Source organism: Cicer arietinum, chromosome 7 (genome assembly GCF_000331145.2).
Source record: "Cicer arietinum cultivar CDC Frontier isolate Library 1 chromosome 7, Cicar.CDCFrontier_v2.0, whole genome shotgun sequence".
NCBI classification, from domain to species: Eukaryota; Viridiplantae; Streptophyta; class Magnoliopsida; order Fabales; family Fabaceae; genus Cicer; species Cicer arietinum.
The window spans coordinates 24,126,028-24,141,343 of record NC_021166.2 but is presented as its reverse complement, the minus strand read 5'-3'; the positions used below and the strand labels follow the sequence as shown (position 1 = coordinate 24,141,343).

At 29.0% G+C, this 15,316-nt stretch overlaps 1 protein-coding gene across 1 annotated transcript; it reads right to left on the bottom strand.

Annotated features, from left to right (window-relative positions):
• Positions 1-7,105: 7,105 nt before the first annotated feature.
• On the bottom strand, positions 7,106-9,909 carry LOC101492479 (formin-like protein 4). The gene is made up of 2 exons (XM_004489832.4): positions 8,707-9,909; positions 7,106-8,444 (listed from the first exon to the last, which is right to left on the bottom strand). Exons 1-2 carry the CDS (start codon positions 9,762-9,764, stop codon positions 7,244-7,246), a joined length of 2,259 nt encoding a protein of 752 aa, XP_004489889.1. The 5' UTR covers positions 9,765-9,909; the 3' UTR covers positions 7,106-7,243.
• Positions 9,910-15,316: the final 5,407 nt, after the last annotated feature.

The following is a 15,316-nucleotide window of genomic DNA, read 5'->3' as shown; positions in this document are numbered from 1 at the left end:
ATTTTTAAAGGATACATGTCCCCGTTTCAATCTAGGATTTTCCTTATGCAAGAGTAATCCAAAGATGTTGAAAAAGAAAATAACAAAGGGGATCAATTTCATAAATTCGCATGTGAATTGAAAAGCCATGATATAAGCCCAACTATTTGAATGAAGTTGTGAAGGGGAAAACTGGAGATGGTCCAAGATCTCTATCTAAAACATTCTAAAAGGAATGTGGAATCCCATGTGCCCAAAAAAATATTCATACATAATAATCGTACAATTGTCGGGGTCACTACGTATCATCTTTGTTTGCTGAGGTCTTCTAGTAGTCCAAACATTCTTCGACCCCACTTTCCTGAACGCATCCGCAATATCATTCCATTCTTCTGAGAAAATAGAAACATCTCTAAGGATTTCATTAGTAACCCAATTCATATATTTGAAATATGGAGGAAATATATGTACTTCTGAAGTTGACGCTCTATCATCAACTATTTCAAATCATGTTCGATCAAAATGGATGAGAATGAATCAAAAGAAATATTCACACCCCTTCATGCACTTTGATAAAGAAAGAATGAAAGGAGGTGAAGGGTCACCAAAACTAAACTTAAATCGAGCAATGGAGAAATAAACCCAGAAACAAAGAGGATATCTAACGCCACCGTTCATGGCGGGAGAGGGAGAAAGAATAAATTCTCAAAACCCCCATCCACAGTGGAGAAAGAAACAAAAACTCTTAAAACCATCATGAGATCCACCGCAGACGGCGACTAGAATCAAAGAATTACAAGATGAAGTGGCGACATGTAATACTCAATCGTAACAACAAAACATACTTTCAAAAGCACCATTGAAACCAAACTAAGAAGAAAGAAAAGAAAAAGAACTAACTAGTAAAGTCTTATGAGGAAAAAGGTAAAAGATGAATCAGCTTGCGGTAACAAATCATAGGGTTTTTCAGAGAGATTTCAAAATTTCGAAGAAGGGGAATCAAAAAGATTCTCACCATTATTTATAATATGAATCCAAAGGCTTAACACAAATTCCAACACACGCATCCAACGACTCTTAAAAGTTTGACCTAAAAACCCTAAGAGTCTAGAGTAATGATAAACACTCAAATTTGACACGTGTCATGAGAAAGTGATTGAAAAGACATCTAAAAAAAGAATCCTCTTACATACATTCATTAATGAAGTGATTCTTCATAATTTGAGATCAGAGATCAAGAAGGGCTTCAAGAAAATTCAATTTTGAAATTGTCACAAATTAATAATCGATCGTTATGCATCTGAAGTCATACTCCGAGAGAGATACCATTATGAAAGAGACAAACAAATCTGTACTCAAGTCAATCACTGACTTCATGACATGGCCGATTTGGGGCAACTGTTCTAGGCCAGACTCGCGCCTACATAGGCCAGACCTATTACAAATTTGACCCAACCAAAAAGTATCATAGAACTTTCTCGAAGCTATGGAAAGCTGCCCACATTGGTGGAGTATGAAGTGATGGTCTACTCTAGATCACTTGGACTACCAATCATAACCACTAGATGACATGGAAAAGATCCAATGATGATGGATGTGATAGCTCATCTAAAATATATCCACTTAAGTCACTTGATGACAATCCTATCATGATCATAACCACCCCACGGTGTGCAAATATTTTTGATATACTAAAAGGGCGTGTTTTAGTTTATTTATTCACCAACTTTTCAATTATCGAAAATTAAGAGTAGTTCTTAGATTTACACTACGACCCGTTTGTTATAGATTATAAAAAAAGTGGTTTTGAGATTCTATTATTTGAAGATTATATTTTAGAGATTTTTAAGAAAATTAAAAGTTATTTTGTGTTTATTTGTCATAGTGAAAATCACTATTTATAAAAAAAAATAAGTTATTAAAAATATTTTTTAGAAAGTACTAATAATATCTATTTTATGCATTTTTTAAATTATTATTTTATTTTCATTGTTTTAAGAGTTCTAACAAACACACACAAACTTTCAAAAGTGTTTATCCTTTTTTGAAAAATAATTATTTTACAAAAAAGCCATAACAAACACATCCAACATCGTTAGAAATTTGGATATTTAAGACTTTTTTAACTTCCTATGTTCCTGTTTTTATTTTTACTTTGATCAATAAACATAAAATAATATGACTTTAGTTGATATGTACTAAAGATATTTTACAATCCATCATAACAATCTTTAAAAAGATTTAACATATCAATAGCATCTATTTTAAAAATCATACAAATAATGATTTATAATTAATTGTCTGTATACAAAATTTTACGATAACAGTTCGTCAAAATTAATCTCAAAGAATATAGATTAGATATTTTCTTCACCATTTTCTTTTATATCTTTTGAAAACATATCGCATTTTTGAAAATTTCAAAAATATCAAATCACCATTTATTATTGCTGATTATTATTCCTAGTTTGTGTTCCATCTTCTCTTTAATACGATATTTTTATTACATGAGTCTTCTATCTTCCATCTCTTTAGCAATTAAAAATGAATACAAATTTTAGAAAACGAAAATTAAAAAATATTTTTTCAAAAAAAATCTATTATTCACCATCTAGTTTGGAAAGGTTATTACGCTTGCGAATAGAAAAAACAATGCAGCAAAGATGAAGAAGAAACAGGCACCACCTTTATATGTAGCAATAGCATCCCAAATTTCTACCTCTAGAAGTTCAAGGTTTGCATCAACTCACACCAAAATTTATTCAACTATAAGCAAAATTTTCTGGCAAGAAGATTACTTCCATATTAGGGAGAACAAAAAAGTTACTAGTAACTCTTTAAAATTGCAAGGTTACATTGAAAGAAAAACATTTTACATAAATTAAAATCAAATTGACCTCTATTTGCATAGACCTTTTGCATATTCAAGCCTAAAGTATTTAAATCATTTTTACTTTAATTATATTAGATTGAATTATTGGATTATTAAAATTAGAATTTCTAAATCATATTTAGTCTAAATAGTAAAGATTAAATTATTGAGTCATCAAAATTTTAATTTTTATGTCATAATTAATTTATTGAAATTTAATTGTTGGATAATCAAAATTAGATTGACTATGACTTACAAATTCTAATTTTGACGATCCAACTATTCAATCTTAATTATTTAAACTGGCTATGACTTCAAAATTTTAATTTAGACGATCCAATAGTTAAATTTTAATTTAGACGATCCAATAGTTAAATTTTAATTTCGACGATCAAACTGTTCAATCTTAACTAATTAGATCAACTATGACTTATAAATTCTAAGTCCAATGATCTAGCGGTTCAATTTTAACTAATTAGACTAAATATTAATTAAAAATTCTAATTTCGACGATCAAACGGTCTAATCTTAACTAATTAGACTAATTATGACTTATAAATTTCAATTTCGAGGATCCAGCGGTTCAATCTTAACTAATTAGACTAAATATGACTTATAAATTATAATTCCGACGATCGAACAATTCAATCTTAACTCTTTAGACTTACCATGACTTAGAAATTTCAATTTAAATGATGAAATTGTGATCTAACATAATTAGACTAAGAAATTCTAATTTGAATGATACAATGGTTCAATCTAAGCTAATTAGAATAACTATAACTAAGAAATAAAAAAACCAATGATCTAATTGTTCAATCTTAACTAATTAGAAATTTTAATTTTAATGATCCAACAGTTCAATCTTAGGTAATAAGACCGTCTATGACTTAGAAATTTAAATTTCAATGATCAAACGATTCAATCTTACTTAGTTAGTTCAACTATGACTTAGAAATTTAAATTTCGATGATTTAACAATTCAATGTTAACTAATTACACTAAATATGACTCTGAAATTTTAATTTCGATGATCTAAAAGATCAATCTAACATAATTAGACTAAATATGACTAAGAATTTCTAAGTTCAATGATCCAAAAGTTAAACCTAACCGAAATAAACTAAATATGACTAAGAATTTCTAATTTTGATGATCACAGACATTTCAATCTTAACTAATTAGACTGACTATGATTTAAAAAATTTAATATTGAAAATCCAATGATTTAATATTAAATAATTAGACTAAATATGTCTCAGAAATTCCAATTTCATCAACCCAATTTCATCAACCCAACGGTTAATTCTAACTTAATTAGATTATCTATGATTGAAAAATTTAATTTTAATGATTCGATTGTTCAATTTTAGCTAATTAGACTGACTATGACTTAGAAATTTAAATTTTGATGATTTAACAGTTTAATCTAAACTAATTAAACTAAATAAGTCATATAAATTTAAATTTAAATTATCTAATAATTTAGTAGGCTAAATTACACTTGTGGTCCCTTAACTTAATTTCAGGTAACGTTTTAGTCCTTTATCTTTTTTTTTTTCTCGACTTATTCCTTTATTTTAATTTTAAATGACAATTTGATATTTTATGTTTTAAAATTTCAACAACGTTATCCTTTTTTAAACAAAAATTCAAAAAAAAAAAAAAAATTCAATCAAAGCTCATAAAATTAATTATATTCTTCAATATAATACAAATTTCATCAAATTCGTAACGCAAATCTTCAAATAAACTCATATTTTCATACTTTATTTGATATTATTAGGAATAAAGGACTAAATCGGGAAAAAAAAAGATAAGAGACTAAAACGTTACCTGAAATTAAGTTAAGGGACCACGAATGTAATTTAGCCTAATTTAATATTAACTATTTAGACTGAATATAACTTATAAATTTAAATTTCGATGATCCATGAATTCAATATTAACTATTTAAACTAAATATACCTTAAAAATTAATAACTTAATATATCATATATTATATTTATCTATTAGCCTTAATAAATTGAACTATTTTAATATATAAATACGAAAAATATTACAAAAATCAAATTTAAGCTGAAAATATTAAATAAATAATTAAGAATTTTTTTAAAAATTAGTTTATATTTAATTAATTTAGGAACTCAATTGCAATATAAAAGGGAGGACTTGATTTCATTAAATAAAATGACAATCAACTATTCTTTATAGATTTAACTTCACCAAAAATGTTTATTTCTCTACTTTATCTTAGAATTTTCCATAAAATATTATAGACAACTACTTATTTGTTGAAAAATGGTCATATGTGTGAGATAAATTGTGGTTATGTTACAAATTTTTATATTATAAAAAAATGCAAAAAATTGTGGTTTATAAGCAATTTTAATTTAGAATTGAACTTTATCCATCGTTAGACAAAATAGATCAATCACTCCAACATCAACATAGATTTTTTTTTTTTTTTTTTTTTACTGAACATCGACATAGATTTATCACATGCCCAATCTGTTTTTGTGCCCCTACCCAATTGGTCTCTCTAGTTGGATATATAATACATAAGAGAAATTTTGATGCAATCACAAGATTTTAGATACAAAATTTGGACACACTCTAAAAAATAAAAAAATATAAAAAGAGAAAATAACTAAATAATATATTTTTATCTGTGTTTAAATTTTATATCCAAGATCTTGTGACTAGTCAAATATTTTCTCGTACTCTATGCTTCATTAATTGTTTAAGACTAGTGGGGTTATTAGATCCATATTAATGAAGTTCATTATCATACAATATGCTTTATTTAATAATGGAATCAATCAACCAAATAATTTGTTCGAAGTAATTTTAATTTCATTGTAATATGCATTGTATAAGTTACTTAGTTTGTTTAACTTTTAGGTTGGAGTTGTTGAGATAGAATCTCAATCACATAATTAACCTTAGTCCCTTAGCAATTTGTCAACCAAATTGTTGGAGCATAATTGATACAGATAGTTTCATGACTGTTAGCTGTCTTATTCTTGACTTTTTATTTTTATTTTTTATTCTTTTTAAGGTTAAATTTAGAGGAAACATCCATTATGTGGATTAGTTGCTCATGTTTGTAATATTTCTGTATGTACTCATATAAAGATATTCAATTATATATATTCTATCCAATCACAATATAAGAATAACTTCTAATTTATATTCACTTACAAAATATAATATTTTTGACAATTAAATCGATCAAATTACATCATAATGTCACTAGTTATTATAATTCATAAAAGATTTTTACAAATATTTATAAAGTGAAATCAGAAAATGTGTTTGAATATATATGTGAAAGAGTTTTTATATGAATATAAATTAAATATAATGTACTCAATTATATCTCACAACAACTAAGTGACTCTAAACATAGACATGATGGATGACCTACTAAAGAACACCAAATTTTTTATTGCTTAGTAATTATTAATATTATATTTATTTGATTAATAAGAATTTAAGTTGAAGGTTTAAACTCAACAATCACATGCAATTGTTTCATTATACATACATTATTTCAAAACTCCTTGTTGATTTATATAATATAATTTTATATTTTGTTGGATGCTTGGTTAAACATGTGTCATAGAAAATATCTTAAGATCACTTAAATCGAAAAAACAGAAACAAATTATAATTAATATTAAATCTCAAAAAAGTAAACTCGATAAAAAAAATTTATCAAAATATTACAGTTTTTATTAAGGATGATGCAAATATATATATAATTTAAATTTTGAAGCTGAAAATTTTAAAAATGAAAAATAAATAGGAAGCATAATTACGTCAAATATGGTGTTAGGTAAAAGAATTGGTAGCAATCAATGATGATTAATTCTTTAGGCAAAAAAGATAAAATAACAACATAGTGGATGACATGATTTGAAGTGGCTCATGAAGTCAAATATATCTTGATTAGACTTGTTCCCTTCTGTGTGACCTATGAGATATGCCAAGTCAATTGCTCCACACCATCTTATCCATTTAATTTTTCAAAAATAAATCAATTTATAAAAAATTACAAAAATACAAGTGAATGTACAAAAACAGAAAATCATAACCTAGTTAATTTACATGAAAACTATAATAGATAAATTATGAATTATAAAATCATAGCCAACTTCCACATTGCTAGTGAATTTTCATTGGCTAGGAGAAGAACATAGTCTTTAAGTTTTAGGCCATTGACTAACTCTCTTTTTGATGCCATGATAATTTGTTTCTTGCTATTAAAGCTTTGGTCCATACAACAAAACTCTAAGCAGTAGTTAAAATTCATTGACCATTTCCAAGAGTTATATTTTTTTTTGAATGTAAGGTATCTTCTTCACGCAACTGTAATTCTTGAAAATTTCACGACTTATTTGTTCCTTTGGAATTCTTCTTCTGCATGTCACGTGCAATTTCAATACAAACTCGATCAACCATTCCCAAAAAATCCTTAACAATGACAAACAATTCAACACTATTTTCAGCATTTACTTTTGAATCTCCACCACTTTCATAATATTGAGTTGTTTTACTAAGAACTTGCAGCACACTTGTTTGTTTTTCCCTCACTAGTTTCAATTCCTCCTCAGCATTTCCAATAAAACTTTTCATTTCTTTTCCAAAATACCCTCTTTCACCATTCCCACATTGGTTAACAAGTTCTTCAATTTCAACTAGCCTATTTGACAGTGCTGAAATTGAACCAACTAAACTTTTATAATCGAAATTCGCCGCTTTTTTAACATTGTAGAATTCAGAACTTATTCCTCCCACAATTGATAACCCTAGCATTGTATATTCCCTTTCTCTTAGTTCATCAGAAACAAAATTTGTGTCAATGTTGTTGCTTCTGCTCCTACTGTTATTTCGGTTTAGGCTTCCGCTGCGGTTAAGAACCGCGCGTTTTCCTTCTGAATGGACTACTTCATCAACTACAAAGTGTAGCAATGTTGTTTTTCCATTGTTGCTTTTGACATCATTGAGTTTCCTAAGAGAATTCAAGTTAAAAGCTTGAGCATTACCTCTAACAGTTCCTGCATTCATTCTATTACCTGCTTTAAGCACTGCTTCAAGAAGTTTCAAAAAAAGTCCTTGAGTTCTAAGCTCTTTACACCCTAATTCAATTGTGTTAAGATAATCTTTGATTTCCATAATTTCTAAGTTATAGTTCAATCTGAATAGCATTGCATTGAAGCGATCAAATGCCGAAGGAACGGCTTTAAGGATGTGATATAGGAATGATTCTGCTGCAGCAAGTTTTGATGGATCTTCTCTATATTGAAGGATAAGTGATTTCTCTTCTTCTGTTGGAGAAACTCTTGAAAGCTTTTCAAGTGTTTCTGCATTGAGGCCTTTTCCATCCATGAGTGCATCGATGATTTCGTCTCGTGAGACGGCTATAGATTTCAAAATAATAGCAATGTTCTGTGATTTTCTAGAGTCAAGAAGGAATGTTTTTGTTGAGGCATCATTGCTTGGACTTGTTGATTCACTCTTTCCTTTAGGCGACCTTCGGTTCGTTGCGACGTAACCAAAGAGAGCTTCCATAAGATCTTGATCAACCCTGATGTAATGAATTCATAAACTTGTTATGATGATCAATGTAATCAAATCTTGAGTCATCAAAATATATATATTTATTTCAAGTGGTTAATGAACTAAAGTATTTAAATTCAAGTCTTAATTGAAATATTTTTTACTAGAATTTACTTATCACTCGGTCAATCTTTAGATTACGAGAACTTTTTTCTCTGAGAACTAGAGGGTTAAATTCCAAAACTTGCATATACAAATTTATTTAAAGAATTTGAACACATTAGAATTACCTGAATGATCCGCGATCGACTTTGTCCCAAACCATCGAATGATCAGCATTAGTATTCACTTTATCCCAATGTAAAGGCTTCAACTTCAATTGATCACTGTTTGATTCTTGCATGCCTTTCCCTGAAGAGTTTCTCTGATTGCTGTTGGAGATATGTTTTGTTGATGAATTCAAAGCCCTTGTCTTCATTTGAGGAGGAGGAGGTGGTGGTGCTGCTGGACTCTTCTTAGCTGGAATTGGAGGAGGGGCAGGTGGTGCTGCAACCGCGGAAAAAGAAACAGTCGGTTGTATTGATGGTAGAGCGGATGGTTCAGATGAAAAATCTGGTTTGTCAACCAGACTTTTCATCTGAACACCTGTTATATCGACTCCGTCACGAAAACTAGTAGAAGGATGGATTCTTGCAATTCTATAAGGCTCATCCTCTTCTTGAAATATATTCATGCAAGAGGCTGAAGATTCCCCTCTAAGAAGTGGAATTTCTTGAATGGACTTAGATTTTTTCACTGAATTTTCATCTTCCAATTCCTCTTTATTTTTAGGACTATTCAATACCTCTTTATGAAGATCCTTGTTTGAGTTCTTCCCTTCAAGTTTTCTCCAATAAATAACATCCAAACCATCTTCATCAACAATCAAACCTCTCACATTTCCATCAATTCTTTCAAAAACATTCCCTTTTGCCACAACAACTTGTCTATCTCCATCAAAAGTATTGTTATTTGTCTCTAATTTTCTCTTTCTTTTCCTTAAGAACCTTTTAACTAAAATGAAAATTAAACCACAAATAACTATAGTGCTTGCTGCTGTTGCAGCCACAGCTTTTGCTATCTTAGCATTTGATGAACTACTTTTTGATACATCAATTGATCCTTGAGGTGTTGGTGAAGGTGATGGTGGTGGTAATTGATTTGTTGGTGAAGAAGGTGAAGTTTCATTTGGATAGAAAGTTTCTATGTTTTGAAGAGAATTAGAATTGTTTTGGCAATAACATGTTGGTATTGAAAAAATATGAAAAAGAAAAAAAAGACACAAAAGAAATATCATATTCAAAGCCATAGAGGAAATGAGGTTTCTAAAGAAAAGAATGTTATTGTTTTAGTTTTTGTGTTCATTGATGATTGATAACTGCAAGTTATGTTAATTGGTTTTTGACAGTTTCAAAAGAGTTGAAGCAGTTAAATTGTTGTTGGCCTTCCATGAAATTGAATAGGCCATGCATATTGATATGAGGGATTATTTATTTTTGTACTTTAATATGGAAAGTTGGTATTTGTTAACAATCATAAATGGATGGATACATGCAATGATGCAGCTGGGTTGAAAGTGATTGGTTTTACTTTGTCAAACAAAAAATGATGCCACACATGTGAAGTGTTGCTTTCATTATTCTAATGCCTTTTTTTGCTTAAGTATGTTTTTTCTAAGTAAATATTTCTCTTTTTTGATTAGTCCCTAATTTTTTTTCTATTTCAAACTTGTCATTTTAATATATTTTTATTTTGTTCTATTCTTTATAATATATATATTTTTGATTTAGTCTTCTTAGATTTATTTGAGTTTAATGACATCAATTTTTTTTTATAGAAACAATTTATGACATTCATATATTGTTTCGATTTAATTTTTATAAATTTTTCAAGATAATTTAAGAAAATACTTAATAACTTATATACAAATATTATTATTTTATTTTATTTTTTATTATAAAAATAATTTATACATAATCACATATACGATAAATGTTTATACTATATACGATTAATCAAGTTATTTAACAACAACAAGAAATAATTGAGCATAAATTAAATATTGCAGAGTTAAAATTAAAAAATTGAAATATATAATAGAACCAAAAATATATTAAAGCTATTTATTTTTGTGCCAAAAATTTAAGAAGTCTTCCGATTTCTGACTTTAGTTGGTGTCCACTTATGTGCAACTTAATCTAACAACTCCTCTTAAACTATAGATTCTAATTAAGGGATTAAAATAAAAAAAATGGAAACCGATTCAATTAAAGTACTTTTTAGCTTAAGGAATTAGTTGTGACTTAGTAGTCATGATAGGGGCCATTCCTGAATATTCAATGTTGAGAAATAGGATAAAGTGGCTCACCAAATTAGCTTTTAGTTTATTTCTCTAAAAATTAACTTTTACTTGGAACATTACTATAGCCTTAACTAAAAGCCATTTTATCCACATTTCAATTTGGTTTTCATTGAAATTTTTTCTTGGATTCTCTTCTTTTTCCTTTGCTTTGGATTATCAAGAGGATTAAAACAGTCACATTCATTTTTTTTCTTTCTAAAAAGAGCAATTATACACACACATATATTTGACTTCCAACATGTTCTAGAGGTTCGATGGAACGAGCCTATTTTTAGTCCCCGAATTTTCTTGACCTCTTTTAGAAATTTTGGAGAGAAAGATATAGGATAAAGTTTTTAATTTTTTAATTTAATAATAAAAGTTTAGACCATTGTCTCACAATACTTGAAATTATCTTGCACTCATCTTGAAATATTTCCAAAATAATTATTAATATCTATTTAAAGAATTATAAATTATAAAAAAATTATGACAAGAACTACAACAACATAGGATTAAGATTCTTGTGATATCAATGAGATAAAATTGTAAAGTATAAATTACTAATGCAAAGACCATATATAGAAAACATATAGCATCCTCAAATATTATTAGTCATGAATGCATGTCAAACCCAGACATTTATTCTTATTTTTCGTACACACTCCTACGTAACATTTAGGTGGAGATCATCTAACTTCATTTGGAGTCGAGACGTTATAAGTCGATTGCAACAAATTAATGTGGATGACTCTCAAAACATTTATTCATTTCATAAGTCATGAAATTCTCTACTACTAGAACGACCTTATCATTTACTTTAATAACTATATTTCACCAAAACAGAACCTCAATCTGGTGTCACACCACTCAAAGATCGTAACAACACTAATTTCCAGTCAATACGCTAAAAATGATATTTTATAGCGCGTCTTTTACAGCGCTTATTAAATACAAGCGCTGTTGTAGAATTTTTTTAAAAATAACGGATGATACAACAATGCTGTTGTAGGGTCATATAGGGTCACATAGCGCTTACACATAATGCTTAACACCATTTTATAGTGCTTTTTGTAAAAGCGTTGTAAATTGAAGCGCTCTCCCATAACTTTTACAACGCTTTTTGAGCGCTTTAAACACAAGTGCTGTAAAATGTAGCGCTCCCACCTTATGTTACATGGCTTTTAAAGCGTTTTTATATAGGTATGTGTACTATATATTAGTATAATGTTATCAATAGCTTATTATTTGTGTAACTGCATTTATATAGGTCATATAATATGGACCAGAAATGGATGTCTGCCAATCGATTGTCAAAAGAGTATGAAAATGGAGTGAAGGAGTTTGTTGAGTTAGCAATGAAGAATGCAAAAGATCCAAATAGAGTCGTTTGTCCTTGTTTAAAATGTTGTTTTGGAAAATGCGTTGGAGCATATGAATTGGAAGGACATTTAGTATGACATGAAATTGATCAAAGCTATACATGTTGGATAAGACATAGTGATAAAAAAAAAGGAAACATTAATTTTGAGAATGGTTCGACATATGCTTCAACTGATTTCGACACAGATACATATGAGCCAGACCGAGTTGAGGAGATTGCAAAAGCAGTTGAATAAGATCTTCGGGATTGTCCTAAAATATTTGAGAGTTTGTTGAGTGATGCAGAGAAACCATTATATAATGGTTGTACTAAATTCACAAGACTGTCGGCGATATTAAAGTTGTACAACTTAAAAGCGATTAATGGATGGTCTGATAAAAGCTTCACATAATTATTAACACTCTTAAAATATATGTTGCCAGATGATAATGAACTTCCCAGTTGAACCTACGAGGTTAAACGAATTTTGTGCTCTATTGACATGAGTTACAAAAGGATTCATGTGTGTCATAACAATTGCATTTTATTTCGAAACGAATATGAATTACTAAAGGCGTGTCCGAAATGCAATGTCTCTCGATATAAGAAGAAAGAATCTACTCCAACAAAAGTCGTGTGGTATTTTCCTATAATACCAAGATTTACTGTATTTATTAATTTGTTGTTGTCACTAAAACTAATAAATTGTTACATAATAAATCATATAAAATCTATTCTTTTTTGAAATATGTTGATCTGTTCTATTTTGAAATCAGACTTGGACCTTGGTTTCCATTTTCCAATATTAGATATGTGTATTATATATTAGTATAATGTTATCAGTAGCTTATTATTTGTGTAACTGCATCTATATAGGTCATATAATATGGACCAGAAATGGATGTCTGTCAATCGATTGTCAAAAGAGTATGAAAATGGAGTGAAGGAGTTTGTTGAGTTAGCAATGAAGAATGCAAAAGATCCAAATAAAATCGTTTGTCCTTGTTTAAAATGTTGTTTTGGAAAATGCGTTAAAGCAGATAAATTGGAAGGACATTTAGTATGACATGGAATTGATCAAAGCTATACATGTTGGATAAGACATAGTGATTAAAAAAAAAAAGGAAACATTAATTTTGAGAATGGTTCGACATATGCTTCAACTGATTTCGACACAGATACATATGAGCCAGACCGAGTTTAGGAGATTCCAAAAGCAGTTGAATAAGATCTTCGGGATTGTCCTAAAATATTTGAGAGTTTGTTGAGTGATGCAGAGAAACCATTATATAATGGTTGTACTAAATTCACAAGACTGTCGGCGATATTAAAGTTGTACAACTTAAAAGCGAGTAATGGATGGTCTGATAAAAGCTTCACATAATTATTAACACTCTTAAAATATATGTTGCCAAATGATAATGATCTTCCTAGTTGAACCTACGAGGTTAAACGAATTTTGTGCTCTATTGACATGAGTTACGAAAGGATTCATGTGTGTCATAACAATTGCATTTTATTTCGAAACGAATATGAATTACTAAAGGCGTGTCCGAAATGCAATGTCTCTCGATATAAGAAGAAAGAATCTACTCCAGCAAAAGTCGTGTGGTATTTTCCTATAATACCAAGATTTACTGTATTTATTAATTTGTTGTTGTCACTAAAACTAATAAATTGTTACATAATAAATCATATAAAATCTATTCTTTTTTGAAATATGTTGATATGTTCTATTTTGAAATCAGACTTGGACCTTGGTTTCCATTTTCCAATATTAGATATGTGTACTATATATTAGTATAATGTTATCAGTAGCTTATTATTTGTGTAACTGCATTTATATAAGTCATATAATATGGACCAGAAATGGATGTCTGTCAATCGATTGTCAAAAGAGTATGAAAATGGAGTGAAGGAGTTTGTTGAGTTTGCAATGAAGAATGCAAAAGATCCAAATAGAGTCGTTTGTCCTTGTTTAAAATGTTGTTTAGGAAAATGCGTTAGAGCAGATGAATTGGAAGGACATTTAGTATGACATGGAATTAATCAAAGATATACATGTTGGATAAGACATAGTGATAAAAAAAAAAAAGGAAACATTAATTTTGAGAATGGTTCGACATATGCTTCAACTCATTTCGACACAGATATATATGAGCCAGACCGAGTTGAGGAGATTGCAAAAGCAGTTGAATAAGATCTTTGGGATTGTCCTAAAATATTTGAGAGTTTGTTGAGTAATGCAGAGAAACCATTATATAATGGTTGTACTAAATTCACAAGACTGTCGGCGATATTAAAGTTGTACAACTTAAAAGCGAGTAATGGATGGTCTGATAAAAGCTTCACATAATTATTAACACTCTTAAAATATATGTTGCCAGATGATAATGAACTTCCCAGTTGAACCTACGAGGTTAAACGAATTTTGTGCTCTATTGACATGAGTTACGAAAGGATTCATGTGTGTCATAACAATTGCATTTTATTTCGAAACGAATATGAATTACTAAAGGCGTATCCGAAATGCAATGTCTCTCGATATAAGAAGAAAGAATCTACTCCAGCAAAAGTCGTGTGGTATTTTCCTATAATACCAAGATTTACTGTATTTATTAATTTGTTGTTGTCACTAAAACTAATAAATTGTTACATAATAAATCATATAAAATCTATTCTTTTTTGAAATATGTTGATCTGTTCTATTTTGAAATCAGACTTGGACGTTGGTTTCCATTTTCCAATATTAGATATGTGTACTATATATTAGTATAATGTTATCAGTAGCTTATTATTTGTGTAACTGCATTTATATAGGTCATATAATATGGACCAGAAATGGATGTCTGTCAATCGATTGTCAAAAGAGTATGAAAATGGAGTGAAGGAGTTTGTTGAGTTTGCAATGAAGAATTCAAAAGATCCAAATAGAGTCGTTTGTCCTTATTTAAAATGTTGTTTTGGAAAATGCGTTAGAGTAGATGAATTGGAAGGACATTTAGTATGACATGGAATTGATCAAAGCTATACATGTTGGATAAGACATAGTGATTAAAAAAAAAAAGGAAACATTAATTTTGAGAATGGTTCGACATATGCTTCAACTGAATTCGACACAGATACATATGAGCCAGGCCGAGTTGAGGAGATTGCA

Coding starts and splice junctions, on each gene's coding strand:
- LOC101492479 (XM_004489832.4), bottom strand. CDS start 9,764: ATGGCTTTGAATATGATATTTCTTTTGTGTCTTTTTTTTCTTTTTCAT. Junction 8,445..8,706: donor GTCGATCGCGGATCATTCAG/GTAATTCTAATG, acceptor TCATTACATCAG/GGTTGATCAAGATCTTATGG.